At 39.2% G+C, this 14968-nt stretch overlaps 1 protein-coding gene across 1 annotated transcript in view; it reads right to left on the bottom strand.

The window, feature by feature from the left end:
* Positions 1-14968, bottom strand: part of MAP1D (methionine aminopeptidase 1D) — a 494905-nt gene that overhangs the window by 53531 nt on the left and 426406 nt on the right. The window contains exon 9 of the mRNA XM_089372168.1: positions 6626-6673. Coding sequence (XP_089228294.1) covers positions 6626-6673 — 48 coding nt within the window. The remainder of the gene's footprint in view (positions 1-6625; positions 6674-14968) is intronic.

Here is a 14968-nt window from a genome sequence, read left to right as displayed (position 1 = left end):
AGCAGTGGTGACCATGATGATGAGGACAGTGACGCTGATTTTGATGAGGACTATGAGGATTGATGACTCATGAGTCATGAGCTACCTACTGCGTTGAGGCTTGTATACTTGTACTTGTTTTGTATTTTCTATTTCTATTTGCCATTAGCATTTCACTACCTATGTAGCACATTTTGATTTTGAAGACTTAATGAGAAAACTACAGCTGTCAGTATCTTTATCTTACTATCTTGTCTTTCTCCTATTGGATCATTGACGAATTGAATATGTATTATGAATTCAGAATTTTTCATTTATCATTTATCATTTATGTGAGATGTCACAAATTACAATTGTATTTGAATTTTGTATGTACTATCACTATGCATAATGTTACTAACTTACTTTGTAAATAGTAAAACTTACATCTAGATGAAGATCTACGTTTCAAATCAATGAATTTGTATCATGAATGAGAAATTGTGTAAGAAATATCTAATTTTTAATATATCTATCTATCTAGATTCTATATATATATATATATATATATATATATATATATATATATATATATATAACGTATCTGAACGTGTCCTGTTCTAGGGGGTCAACGTGTCCGTATCGGACACTCGAATCCCTGTATCCGTCGAATCCCAAATCCACATGTCAGGTGACTTAGATTGTTGGGGAGCACTTCCACTAGCAGAACACTTCGACTTCTAGCCCGATTTGGAATTGCTCCTAGGACTGGTTCGATCTTTAGTTCCATAGTTGGTGGTCATCCTTAAACCACTAGTAGTAGAGAACTCATGTTCTTCTGCCTCATATGGTTTGTGGTCTTCCTTAAACCACCATCAGTTGTGGGCTTCCTTAAAAACCACCATTTCAGAGAGCTCATTCAGCCATTGGCTGTGATGCATTTTAGCATTTTAGCTCTCTTCTTGGACTAATGTACACCCCTTTAGATTAAGGGCGGAATGTTGGACACCTAATCCATTAAGGTTATGGTAGACAATTACTGCATGTCCAAGAAACCTTGGAAGTTAAATCCAACAGTCCAGATGATGTATTTATATGTATAATATCTTTAATGAAAGCGAATTTTACTCCCATTCTTTCATTTTGTCTACGCATTCCAACAATTTCTTTTAAGTAGATTAGGATATGATGAATAAGCTCTATAGCATGAGCATTAGATTAGATTAAAAAAATTGTAGTTTCAATTTGTGCTTGTGTGATTTCATTTCATTGTTGTGTCTTTATTTTCATGCTTTAGTTTAGTTACATATTTTTCCTTGTCATATTATATTTCAATTCTGCTATTTATTTTAAGACGTTTCATTTCCAACATTAGTTGTCATTTCAGTTTGACATTTATTGCCATGTCATGAAGGGACGAAACTTCAATATGTTTGTCTCCCTATATTGATGTTGTATTCTCAAGATTTTCGGTGACAGGTGGAAGATTTTGTGGTTCTCACATCCTCCCAAATAGAGCATGTGTCTCGTAGTTAGAGCTAACTGTTACCCGACATGTTAGTAGGATCACATAAAAGTTGTGTAGCATCTTTCATCACCATTTCAGCCCAAGGTCACAAGTCAAACGTGATGTAAAAACCATGTGAGGCCCTATATTAGGTATCCTAGACTTGTGTCTTTGTCATTGGGTCTGTATTATGTTGGTGAAACAGAAAATGTCTGATACCCAGAATTTATATATAAATATTTTATTAAGAGATGAAAATTACAGATGATGATGTTTACAGTGGGTTGCCTGGCTTATATACCGCCATGGGCACCCTTTAGGAAAGGGCATGATCTTATGATCCTGCCCTTTCATCTAACTAAACCTAAATTAAATAATAAACCTGAAATTAACTAATTTTTTTACATAACAGTTGGTCAGACCATAGTTGGCCCCTTGAAGTTCCACTTCGAGTTACTCTCATCCTATACAGGATTGGAGGGCCTTAGGTGAACTCTCTTATGGACTCATGGTTTTATGGGAGTCTACATTTGTAAGGGTGATTATAGATGTATGTGCTAGTCCAACCTATGTCAAGGTGCACCTATGTCATTCCACATGGTTAGGGTATAATGAGTCTGTAAGTGACCTTAGCTTTGGTGCAATATTCTTCATAACAATTCTCACAACATGACAATCTCATTTGACAACTTTTCAGGTTTCTCGAGGCAGGATATGGTTCTTAATGCAACATGTTCCCAGATGGTCAAAAAGATAACTTGGTCTCAAAATGTGCAGTTTGATGAGAGGATTCCATGCCATGTGGAATTTTTTCGATCAGAGCATACATTGGCCAGTTACAACTTGGTCAAACTCAGTCAACCGGTCAAAGCAGGTTACTAGGGGAAAAACAAGTAGAGTGTTGGGTAGATCAAACATGCATTATGTCAAAAGTGATCAACACAAATAGACAAACAATACATGTGTCATATTTTGGAAATCAACCAAGGCATTAGAGAACCATCTCAGGAATGTGATGATGTAGCAACGCCCTACATGATATGGAAAAAATGAAACATATCCAATATAGATCAAGACCAACAGAGCAATACTCAGTTTTCAGAATTGGCAGGTGGGAAAGAGTGTTGAAGATCCAACAACAGCGTGGCTAAGTCAAATCATTTAAGGGAAAAGTCAAGTTGAACTAGATGTTGGACATAAAAGTAGCAGTTGGGACGAGTCAACTAGCCATTGAAAGGAATATAGACCAGACAAGACATATGACACCTCCTAGTACCACTTTTTTAATTATTACATAAATTTTACAAGGAAAAATCCCGTTTGCAGGATTTTTTTAATTATATATAAAAAGAATCCTACAAAAATCTAATGCAATTCCATAAGACTCTGGAAAAGAGTTGCATGGTAATATACTAAGTCATATGACATGTCCCTCAGGGTCTCGTGTCCCATATTTAACGTGTTGGACACAAAACATGCCCTAAAACATGTCGAAAACGTTTTTCTTCATGTCCTCCAATTGAGACATGTGTTTTGGACATGGCGAAAACGTGCCCTAACGTTTTTGGTTCTTAGGACACGTGTCCCATTAAAAGTGACATTTAAAACCTGCGACATGGTTTATTTTTGGGTTTTTTGTCATTGTTCACCACTGAAGTTGAGTTTGCTTGCTGCCGAAATCGAATTTGTTGTGCAGTGTGAGGAATTCCATCATATTCGAGTGCAATGCTCATAACTTCACATCGAACTAGACCTGGAGATGTAGGAGACGAGCATTCGCGTGCTTTGCTGAGAGTTTGGAGCAATTAAATTTCTTGTAAGTTGTATTATAGCCTACGGAACTTAACTTAATTATACACCAGTAACCACGTATAAAACGTGTGTTGAAATAAAAAGCCCAGCTCCCCATCATGTCCTCATTGCTCACTACACCTTCGAGGTCTAAAGGAAGGGAAAGCTTGATTAACGCTCTGGTCAACAATGAAGTTTGAACACATATAAAGGTATAGTTCATAAACTACCTTATGTGAAGTTTGAACATGATCAAATTTGTTTGAAGTTAATAACAGAAGTTATAACATGAACAATGAACATTGAACATCATTGATGTAGTAAATTAATAAACTAACTAGTAAATTACTAAATACTAAATAGATATCATCATGATTCATATCTATATGGATCAAGCACTATATCTTAGTACTTTTTTAATAGATATATATATCTATATCTATATATATATATATAGATAAAATGTGTCCCTCGTGTCTTGTTTCCGGGGTCGTTGTGTCTCGTGTCAAATACTTGCATTTACGTGTCCTATGTGTCTCGTGTCCTCGTGTCATGTGACTTAGGTAATATGCATTCACTCTAGACTTAGACAACACCACTAAGGCCTAGCCATTAGGATGTACTCCAATTTTGGAGGTATGAGTGAAAAAACTTAGGAAATTATTAATCGCTAAGAAACAAAAGAACACTCTAGAGAAACTTCCTTAATAACTAAGTCCTAGGGAGCTAATTCTTTTACATAAGTTCATCATGCTAACATCATTTATTACAATTCTGCCATGGGGGTATGAAAATTGCATAGAGAAGAAAACTAGAAGAAATGGAAGAATTTCGCTGCAAGGCTTCTGAAATTGAAATTTGAACAAGTGTCTTGTTCAACCTTGGTGGCTCACTGCAAGAGCTGCCTAGTACATTTGGGGAGGTAACAAGGATAAGAAGCCCCTTCCTTACCTTCAAAATGAGAGGCAAGGCCACCAAGGTGATAGTGGGTGGCTTACCTTATAGCTGCTCTTGGCCATCCCACTAGGATTAAGACTTTTACCTTTAGGCAAGTGTTTGAGTCGCAACAAGTAGTTTCCTAATGCTATATTTGTTAATTTTTCAGTGTTCCATGCTGACACAATCACTTATTACAATTCTTCTTCAATTAGCAATCACTTTATCCAATAAAATCAATCTTCCAACAACAATAAACAATTGTAGATAGAAGTTTAGAACAGTACACCAAATGCACAATAGAAGAAAGCCAAGAACAATAGAGACATAGCAATTTGGTCAAAGGCTAGGGAAAAACCCCACAAGGGGGAAAACCCTTTCTTCAAATTCTTCTTCTATTAGATTGTCATCAAATGTTCAGTAGAGAGATACATAATTCAAGTACATCAATGAGTCATAGGACAAAGCCTTGACTATCCAAACCAACTATTGAATATCCAATCAAAGATGAGTCAAAAAGTCAAATCTACAAATTCTGGTCGAAGTCAACAGCAGTAAAAGCAACCCTAACAGGCAATGGTCAACAGTCATATCAGCCTCAAAAGAACTCGGTCAACCGGTCAAAGTATGCAGCCTTCTTCCTTCAGTCAAACCCTGTCGAAGTAGCCTCAAAACCTCGGTCAAAAGAGAGAAGGGTCTGCGGTCAAACCCTGTCAAAGTCTGCAGTCAAGGGCAGTCAACATGCCCAGAAAACTTCAGTCCAAAACACAATCAACTCAGCCTCCTAAAACAGGTCAAAATCCAAGTCAAATGAAGTCAATTCCTCCTTGGTCAATTGCTGGTCAAAACAGTCCCAAACAGAAAGTCAACGTTGGTCAAAACAGAAACGCCTCTCTCTCCTTTGCACGTGAACTCGGACCTGCAATTTCAGAGCCGTACAAACCAATCAAGAGAAGGTGTGATGTTTTGATGATGCCTCCAAATGATGCCAAGTGTGGTCTATTTATATGAGGTTGAGGAGGTCGAATTTCCTTGCCCAAGCTGACTTGTACTTTTGTGTAGATGTGGGTTTCACATTAAAAATAATATTTTTCCTTGTGCAAATTAAATTCTTCCAAGGGCTAGTAGGGTCTCCAGAGGATGAGGAGGGCTTCCCAAAGGAGGGAATTTCTCCCTGAGCTGCCAAATTTCAACAATCTTGAGGGCATCATTTTGGAGACTGATTTGATCAGCTTGTATGGAGGCTTCATTACAAAAGCCCATCACATTTGACCTGACCCCTATTTCTATCTTGTAATGGCTGAGATTTGGTTGGTGAACACTAGGGCTGTCCTTTTAGCCCAAAAAAGTAGACACTTCTTTCCTATGAACATGATGCTTAACAATTTCAGAAAGAGGCACATGAATCATTAATTTACTAATCTCATACCTAAAATCAAAAGATGGCGGAGCAGGAGCGGTTAACTCTCTCTAACTTTTGTAGCACCAAGAGGCTTGGCTACTGTGGCAGAGGAATTTTCCCTACATTTCCTGAAATGAGGGAGCTTTCGGACTGTTCAATTGCTTTAGGTTCTCTTATTGGGACAACTGGCCTTCCTGAAATCAAAAGCTCTTGGCATTGTCTCTTTCTTCGACCTTTCAGAAACTTTGGGCTCCCCTCTCTTGACATTCTCAAACCTCATTGGTGCTGCTTTTTTTACGAAATTGGGAGCAGTTAAACTAAGTCTCAGCTCCTTCCTTCTTATCTCAGCCATGATATTATCACAAAACATTTGCAGCTGGGCATGTGACAGATCAAGGGGTTCCTCTGCTTGTAGGCAAATCTAGAGAAAGAAGATTATCCTTGAAAACTTTATAGTTATTCTAGAAGTAGAAGATTACCATTGATGAGTGACAAATCTATAGCACCTAGGTATATATGCTACTAACAATCACACTCTATTTTGCTTTATTTTGTCCACTTGTACTTGGCTTGGGGAGTGTCACATACACTTCCTTGATCCAATATGAAAGATCTAGTTACTAGTCTTAGTCGTCACTTGTGGTGACCTGTACATGTATATCATTTCTTTCCACTCACAAAATTGTGCTAAAAGTTGTATGACTATCAACACACTTCCCAAAAAAACATTAAGCTTGTTATATATTTCCTTAATCATATTCATGTTCAGAAATAAAGATTCTTTGAAATGCAAATCAAAATAGTAGACACTCATCAATTTAGTGAGAAAAATATTTGATGAAAGATTCTCTAACAAAGAAATCGTGCTAAGAATTGTATGACTCTTAACACTTCCAAAATCAACACTAAGCTTTTTATCTATTTTCTTAATCATAGTCATGTGCACAAACAAACATTCTTTAAGATGCAAGTCAAAATGGAGAACTGTTGTTAATTCAGTGAGAAAAGCATTTGATGAAAAATTCACTAACCAATTGTGAAAGTTTGACCAATCACCATGCGCCCAGGTTTATTGTTACCTATAAAAGAATACAAGGGAAAGCATCAGAATATATATAAATGTGTGCATAGGTGTTGTTATATCTGCCAAGATAATAAAACAAGCACTAGTCTTCTCTTCAGGAAACAGATTCCATTAACGCTAGCATTACATATCTTCTAATTTGTTTGTATGATTTATTACTACTAAGATCAACATAACAAATTTCAGTTAGTTAACGGTTGAAAGAATTATATAGAATAAATCATTTTCAGCAAAAAATGGAGTGGATCTAACAAACGTGTGTGAATATGAATAACCTGTAAACCAAAACAAGCCAATGTAAGTTGTTTCATAAATGCTGTAAATTTCATGCAGTCCATAGATGAAGTAATTGTTGCAAGTACATTTGTTTGCCTACATATAATGTAGTGGTATCAGTATTACTTGGGAGTGGGAGCGACATTTTCAGAAGCTCCCGGTTTGGGAGCGAATCCCGGAGCGTTTTTTATATAATATATATATATATATATATATATATATATATATATATATATATATATTTTGATACATATATGTCAACAAAAACATGTAGAATAATGAATTAGATATAAAAAACATAAAAAAGCATAGATTGAACCATACAACAACAATCATCTAGAAGTTATAATCTTCATCAACCACGTCCACAAGTTAGTAACATAGTTACATACAACATATTGAGTCTCATGATTCATCAATCTTAAAGTTTCAAGCTTTCAAAATTCAATATATAACATTTATCATCATTGTTCACCAAATTTGTACTTGTAAGCTAAGTGTAACCATTACAACAAATAATATCTAACATGAAATGAAATGTTATAAAATGAAACAACTTTCAACTTTCATGAAGCATCATATTCATAATTCATTACTAATGAGTTATAATTGCCAACTTCAAACTTAAATTGTCATATATTGTTTAAAAAAATATCATAATAAATATGAAAGAGTAAATAGTTATAAAAGCTACTAAAAACTAGAAAAGAGAAGTAAAATTATTATCTATTTCTTATGCTTGGGCCTCTTGCCACCACGAGAAATGTCTAATTTTTTAGTCTTGATGGAAAATCAGGATCTTTGTCATTAATATCACTCTCTAAGCATTAATATCCAGAGGTATCTTTGTCATTACCTCTGTATCTGTATAGAGATCTTTGTCATTAATATCACCCTCTAAGCATTAACATAAGATAGAACAAGCATAGCATGTTAAGTCAAGATTTTGTTTGCGTGATGCGTACATTTTTAGGAGGGTCATGATAGAGGAGTTCGACAACAAATGTCACTAACATCAAGGTACATAGAGGGATTGGTGCTCTTGATTAAATAGGAGTTCCATACCCTAATACATGACAAAATTCAATGGAAACATTGCAATCCCCCAATCCTGAAAAACTGATAAGTCTACTGGATTTTGAATGAAATCTAAAATTCTATTTTCTCCATATGAAATCCAATGAGGCCGGAACCACTCTCAAACATCCTGAGTCATTTCATGGTAATGTTAAAAATTTAAGTAAAAAGATGAAAATGAATATTAAGGAGAATGTCACTTCTACTTTAAGAATTTAACATTACTATGAATAGCATATCAATACTAGGGCCTAGACTTAATCATTAAGCTGCGCCACTCAAAAAATTATTTGTTTCTTTAAAAAAAAATTGCATTTTAAACATTACTAAAAAAAAAAAATGCAAAAAAGAGCAAAACGCTCCCGAAATCGCTCCCGAAAAAGTAGGGAGCGAAAAAAAAATTAGGGAGCACGATCCCGACTTGCTCCCGAAAAGGCAGGGAGCGAAATTTTTTTTGCGGAGTGCGCTCCCGCCCTGCTCCCGAGTTGCTCCCGCCTTGCTCCTGAGTCGTTCCCGCCCGGAGCGCGGATTGGGAGTGGGATCGAGGGGGGGAGGGGGCACTCCCCCGCAACATTGAGTGGTATTAATTGTGCTTGGCACTAAGGAACATATAAGGCACTCATCATATACAAGCATAGAGTATACGGGTATCAAGTGCGATTGTCATTGACAACCATAGAATGATAGGAAACTTCCATGAACTCAAACTGTTGTATATCCTTTAATCATGATGAGTTGAATTTCTTTTGATAAATAAGTGAAGGAATAAGGTGCTTTCCTAGTCATCAGTTGACAAGGTCAAACATCCCTCATATATATATATATATATATATATATATATATATAGAGAGAGAGAGAGAGAGAGAGAGAGAGAGAGAGGTTACTCATGCTTGATATCACTTTTGCAATATATTTTGCTACACTAGGAAGCTTCTAAGGATTACAATAACTAGCTGTAATTGAGAAAAGTATTGAACTTTTCAATGTGGGTTTTCTTCCTCCATTGGGTTTCTTCAAATTATAAACCTTGTGTTGGAATGTGGTTTCATTGATGTCAACCCAAGCAGCACCAGAAGATGCCCCACCTTTGTTGACCAAAATGACATGGCAAATCATGGTTTCTAGAGTCAAGACCGCCTTTATTGCATTCTCCTTGTCATGCCGATTCTGACGGTATATGGCACATTACGAGGGCTCTCACGGTTTGAGAGATATGCATGTTTAAAGATGAAGCCCCCCTTGTGGTCAAAAGCCCCAAACAGATGGATGATATAGCAATGTATCATTGGCCAAGATCGTGAAAGATCTTCCTAAAAGGATTAAATCAAGTAATATTATGGCAAAAGGTTGTTTGTGGATAATTTCAAATTTTATTTTGAAATTAATAGCTAGTGAGGGGTTTTGGATCCAAATAGAAATTCAAAATTTAAACTTTCCCTACTAAAGGCTAGTCGGCCTCCAAATTTGGCTCCAGATTTGAATCAATTGAAAATTCAAATCTCAAAGATTATTGACATCAACTCCCTCAATAATGTCTCCTCAAAGTCTATTTAAAGGCTCTTGTTTTCCTCATCAAGGCCATGAATCAAACGTTGATCTAATGTTCTAAAACCCCCTACGACTAGGAGTAGTCAAAGCATATCTTGAGAAGTGGTCATTGTTTTGAATTTTGTTTGGTGTTAAGGTTTATTCTTTTGCCATAGGCATACGTTGGGCTCTTTCTCTATTGCAAATAAAAGTCGCTCTATTCTGAGGGCATAATCTTTGGCTTTTTGAAATTGTTTTGACAGTGGATCATAACTCTACGGCCCTAATTCATGCTCTGTTGATTAAGACACGTTGGTTTTGCTCTTCTACTATAAGGGTTTGACCTTGGAATAGGCACATTATTCAGCTCTAGAACAGAGGTATAAATCAAAGAATATTTTGTCCAGTGCAAAAACATTGCTTGGTGGCTCAAAATGCGCAAAAAATTCTGAAGCTTGATCCTATGATGTATCCGAGCCTTTGAGGCATGTTTCAAGCCTTAGGCAACCCATTTGTAAGGTCGATACTTGGAAGGGTTTGAATCTCAGCGTATGATCTAAAGTGGATTGACCTAAGCTTGTTTGAAAAAGCGTATTTGTGGTTTTTACTTGCGGCACTCGTTCGCATATCTATGAGTTGAAGGTTACATCTAAAGAATAGACTTAAATCACGGCACAAAATTTAGGCTCCATTACATATCTGAATTGTGCGCATAAGTGTTATTAAAATCTGGAGTTAATTTTAACCAGTAATCTCTGTGGTTCGAATCAAGGTATGTTGTAGAATTTGGACTAACATTAACATTTCAAGAAATTTTCCTGTGATAAATCTTTGATGTCCTTTCTAAAGTGTTTAAGTTTCTAACTCTAAAAATTAGAAACCCTCCATGTACTTTCTGATTTATTCCTTCCTACTTATTTTGATTAATTAACAAGTTATTTACCATGTAAATACTGAAAATAAACACAAGTACATGCTCAACACATTACAGATCATCAACTGAAGGAAACAAAAACAAGCACACAAATGACACCATTATTTTCGAACTAATGTCCCCAGAAAAACCCAATGCAGGAAAACCGGTGCAGCTATTTGAGGATTTGATTTATAAGCAGTTTCAGAATACAATCTGGGTGACAAATTTGGCTCACCAAAAAGAGAAAAATCTCGGCAGTAGTATCTCTCCTTCGGAGATAGATGCTCTGGCTGAAACCTCGGATAAACACTCTGGCAACTCCTCAGCTCCAATCTGCCCCATGAAAAACCCCAACATCAGCCTCTAGGGACTGCGTCAGCCTCTTCTGCCCTCTGCATCAACCTTTCCAGCAGTTCCCTGCAATTCTTGTTGTTCCCGGCAGTTCCAGCTTCTGCCCTCTGCATTAGCTTTCCCTGCAGTTCTAGTTGTTCCCAGCAGTTCCGGCTTCTGCCCTCTATGTCAGCTTTCCCAGCAGTTCGCCTTCTTCGTCAGCTTTCCCGCTGCTATGCTGATCCTCCTGGCACTATCTTTGCCTCTCTGCTTCTGTATTCATTGCCCCTCAGCTGCAACTCTAGATCTCTCTCTCAACTTTCTCAGCAAACCCAGCCCCAAAAAGTCGAAATCTTGATCTCTTGGTGTGTTCTCCAAGTGACCCTCAAGCCTCCTCTTATACTTTTCTCGTTGACAAATCAACGACCGAGCTTAAGTCCCTAATCAATGGCTAAGATTAGATCTGGCTTGATCCATGACTTTTGGACCATTCTAACATAGTTTTATATTAATTCACATTAATATTTTAATTTCCCTAAGTTTAGACTTAGGGACTCCACTAAAAATATTAATTATTTTAATATCTCCCAAATTGTTTAGAATCTGCCCAAACCCTTTCTGGGTATTGGACATCTCATGTACCTTAGCCTCTCCACCAAATTTTGTGGCTAGATCACATCCGATGCTACCCCAAATCAACACTCCCTCTTAGCGAGGATTGTGCTCTAGCAATACTCCTTACTGAGTATTACTCTGATCATTCGGCATGGGTCCCTAATGCTAGGCCTACTGCCCATCCTCTGTATTGCTACATCACGTACTACCACCCATGGCTCTGCCACTGCCATTGCTGCATCTGTACGATAGCTCCCTCTGCATCCGTGCTGCTGCCCATGGCCCTGCCACTGCCACTGTTGCGTTTGCATTGCATCCCCTCTAATCATGTTGCATCGTGTTGCCCATAGCACCGCCACTACTAACTGTTGCGCTGCAACTCAATTACTGAGAAGTAAGTAACTGATCTCCCAACTCTGACATCTCTATCAGGCTAAAGACACTCCCAATGCTGAAGCTGCCTCTGTCGCTGACAAGTGCTCCCTCTCTAACCTCTGCATTGTTGCAACAACTCCTTGCATCCATCACCGTTGCACACCTCTCTATGCCATCCTGCACTGGTACAACATTCCCGTGCCTCTCGCATTGTTCCAGTCTGCTAGCCTCACATTGTCTTGGGAATCCTGCACTGTAGCTCTCTCTGTCGTTCCATCCTCATCTGTCTCTACCGATATCCGCCAGTCCTGCTACTCCTCTTTGGGGCTCCCGTAGCCAGGTATAATCTGTTGAAGTTTCTAAGTCTACCAGTTAGAAACCCTCCATGCACTTTAATGATTTATTCCTACCTACTTGTTTCGTTACTTAACAAGTTATTTACAATGTAAATACTGAAAATAAACACTAGTGCATGCTCAACATATTACAGATCATCAACTGCAGGAAACAGAAACAATCACACCAAATGACACCATTATTTTTGGACCAATTTCCCTGGAAAAACCCAATGCGTAAAAACCGATGCAGCCATTTGAGGGTTCTCTTATTAAGCAATTTCAGAGTACAATCTTGGTGCCAAATCCAGCTTACACAACAAAGAATTTCCTTGGCAGTAGTATCTCTCAGTCTGAGAATCTGTCCCAACTGAAACCCCGAATAAAACCTTTCGGCAGCTCCTCAGCTCCAATTTGCCCCAGAAACAGCAACGTCTACCTTTCTAGACAGTGTCAACCTCTCTCTGCCCAACGCTAGCCCTGCGTCACCCTGGATGGGTCTGCATCAGCCTCAGGAGGCCTTGTGTCAGCCTTCTGGCCCTCTGCGTCAGCAATGCTAGCCTCTCTAAAGCACTGCGCAACTCCCGACTACCTCTACTTGGCCCTAGCTGCTACTGCGTCACTCTCTCTGGCTCCTGCGCTGCTCTCCCAACACTATCTCTGCCTCTCTGTCTCTCTGTACTCAATGCCCCTCAGCTGCAACTCTGATCACTGATTCTATCTCTCTTAGCAAACCCCGCTCTAGAGAATAGAATGACTGGTCATCTGGTGTATTCTCCAAGTGACACTCAAGCCTCCTCTTATACTTTTCTCATTGACAATTCAACGGCCGAGATTAAGTCCCTAATCAACGAGTAAGATTAGATTTGGCTTGATCCGTGACTTTTGGACCATTCTAACACAATTTTATATTAATTCACATTAATATTTTATTTTCCCTAAGTTTAGACTTAGGGACTCCATTAAAAATATTAATTATTTTAATATCTCCCAAACTGTTGAGAATCCGCACAAACCCTTTCTGGGTATTGGATATCTCATGTGCCTTAGCCTCTCCACTAATTTTCACGGTTAGAGAATATCCGATGCTACCCTAAATCAACACTCCCTCTTAGCGAGGACTGTGCTCTAATAATACTCCTCACTGAGCATCACCCTGATCATCCGGCATCAGTCCCTGTGTTGATGCTAGGCCTGCTACCCAACATCCTCTGCACTGCTACATCATGTATTGCTACCCATGGCCCTGCCACTGCCACTGTTGCATCCGTAGTGCAACTCCCTCTCATCCTATTGCATCACGCTGCCCATAGCACTGTCACTGCTAACTATTGCACTGCAACCCAATTACTGAGAAGTAAGTAACTGATCTCCCAACTCTGACATCTTTGTCAGGCTAGAGACACCCTCGATGCTGAAACTCCCTCTGTCACTAACAAGTGCTCCCTCTCTGACCTCTGCGTTGCTGCAACAACTCCATGCATCTCGCATCGTTGCACACCTCTCTGTGCCATCTTGCACTGGTGCAACACTCCCGTGCTTCTCGCACTATTGCCTCACGCTATCCTGGGAATCCTGCACTGTAGCTCCCTCTATCGCTCCATCCACATCCGTCTCTACTAACATCCGCCAATACTGCTACTCCTCTTCAGGGCTCCTGTAGCAAGGTCTAATCCAAGAGGCTGGGTACCTCGAGGATCCTTCTCCTCATCGCCTGTAGTCCATTTGACTATAGCTTGATGTCTCCCCACTTCCGCTCAAGTGGTGTGTGTGCACTCATGGCACACAGAACAGAAAGGATCCTGGCCTTCTAGATGACAAAGTTGGATGCCTCGTCCAACCTGTCTTGATCACTCAACCCATTCATGGCCATCTCTCTGCTCTTCTTGTTGACTCCTCCGAGTGTCTCTACTTCCCGCCTAGAATTTCTCTGTTCGACTCTTGCTGAGTCTACTTCCCGTCTAGAAGTTCTCTGTTCGACTCCTGTTGAGTCTACTTCCCGTCTGGAAGTTCTCTGTTCGACTCCCACTGAGCCTCTCTACTTCTTGCCTAGAAGTTCTCGGTTCGAATTCTGTTGAGTCTCTCCACTTCCCGTCAGGAAGTTCTCGATTCGACTCCTACTGAGTCTCTCCACTTCCCGTCTAGAAGTTCTCTGTTCGAGTCCTCTAAGTCTCTCTACTTCATGTCTGGAAGTTCTCTTCTGGACTCCCTCTGAATCTCAATTTCCCTCCTGGAAATCCTTCTGCCAACCATCAAGTTGCCCCTCTCCGATCATCTGTGCATCTGCACCACTGATCTGGATTCCTTGGCTAGAAATCCACCTCGGCAGTAACTCCCTCCCCTTGGTCTTGCCGTGTCGGGTACTATTCTGACTACAGTACCTCACCAACTTTACTTTGCAATGTTCCCACAACCTTCTAAACCCCAGCAAGTTGAAGGTGAGAGCTCCTAGGCTCTGCGTAATCCCAGCACCAGCAACCCAGCCTCCTCGGCCAATTGCGCCAGCCCTCCTAGCTTCTGCGTGAGGCTCCCTTTGCCTTCGTTAACCTCTACGTTGCCTCTTCCAGGCTCACCCTTGATGATGCAAGCACTACGTCACCCTTCCCTTATTGCTACTCTGCTAGAAACAACTTCTGTCACTCGGGACAACTGTTTTCTGCTGCTATTGCTCCACTCAGCTAATGTTTTCAATTCTCCTGTGATCTGCAACCACGCTCTGATACCATGTTGAAGTTTCTAAGTCTATTAGTTAGAAACCCTCCATGCACTTTACTGATTTATTCCTACCTATTTGTTTCGTTACTTAACAAGTTATTTACAATGTAAAAACTGAAAATAA

This window comes from Pinus tabuliformis, chromosome 8 (assembly GCF_031772625.1).
Source record: "Pinus tabuliformis cultivar Carrire ecotype Pingquan chromosome 8, CPIR1, whole genome shotgun sequence".
Lineage (NCBI taxonomy): Eukaryota > Viridiplantae > Streptophyta > Pinopsida > Pinales > Pinaceae > Pinus > Pinus tabuliformis.
Note: the sequence above shows the minus strand (reverse complement) of the source record. Positions and strands in the feature narration are given on the sequence as shown.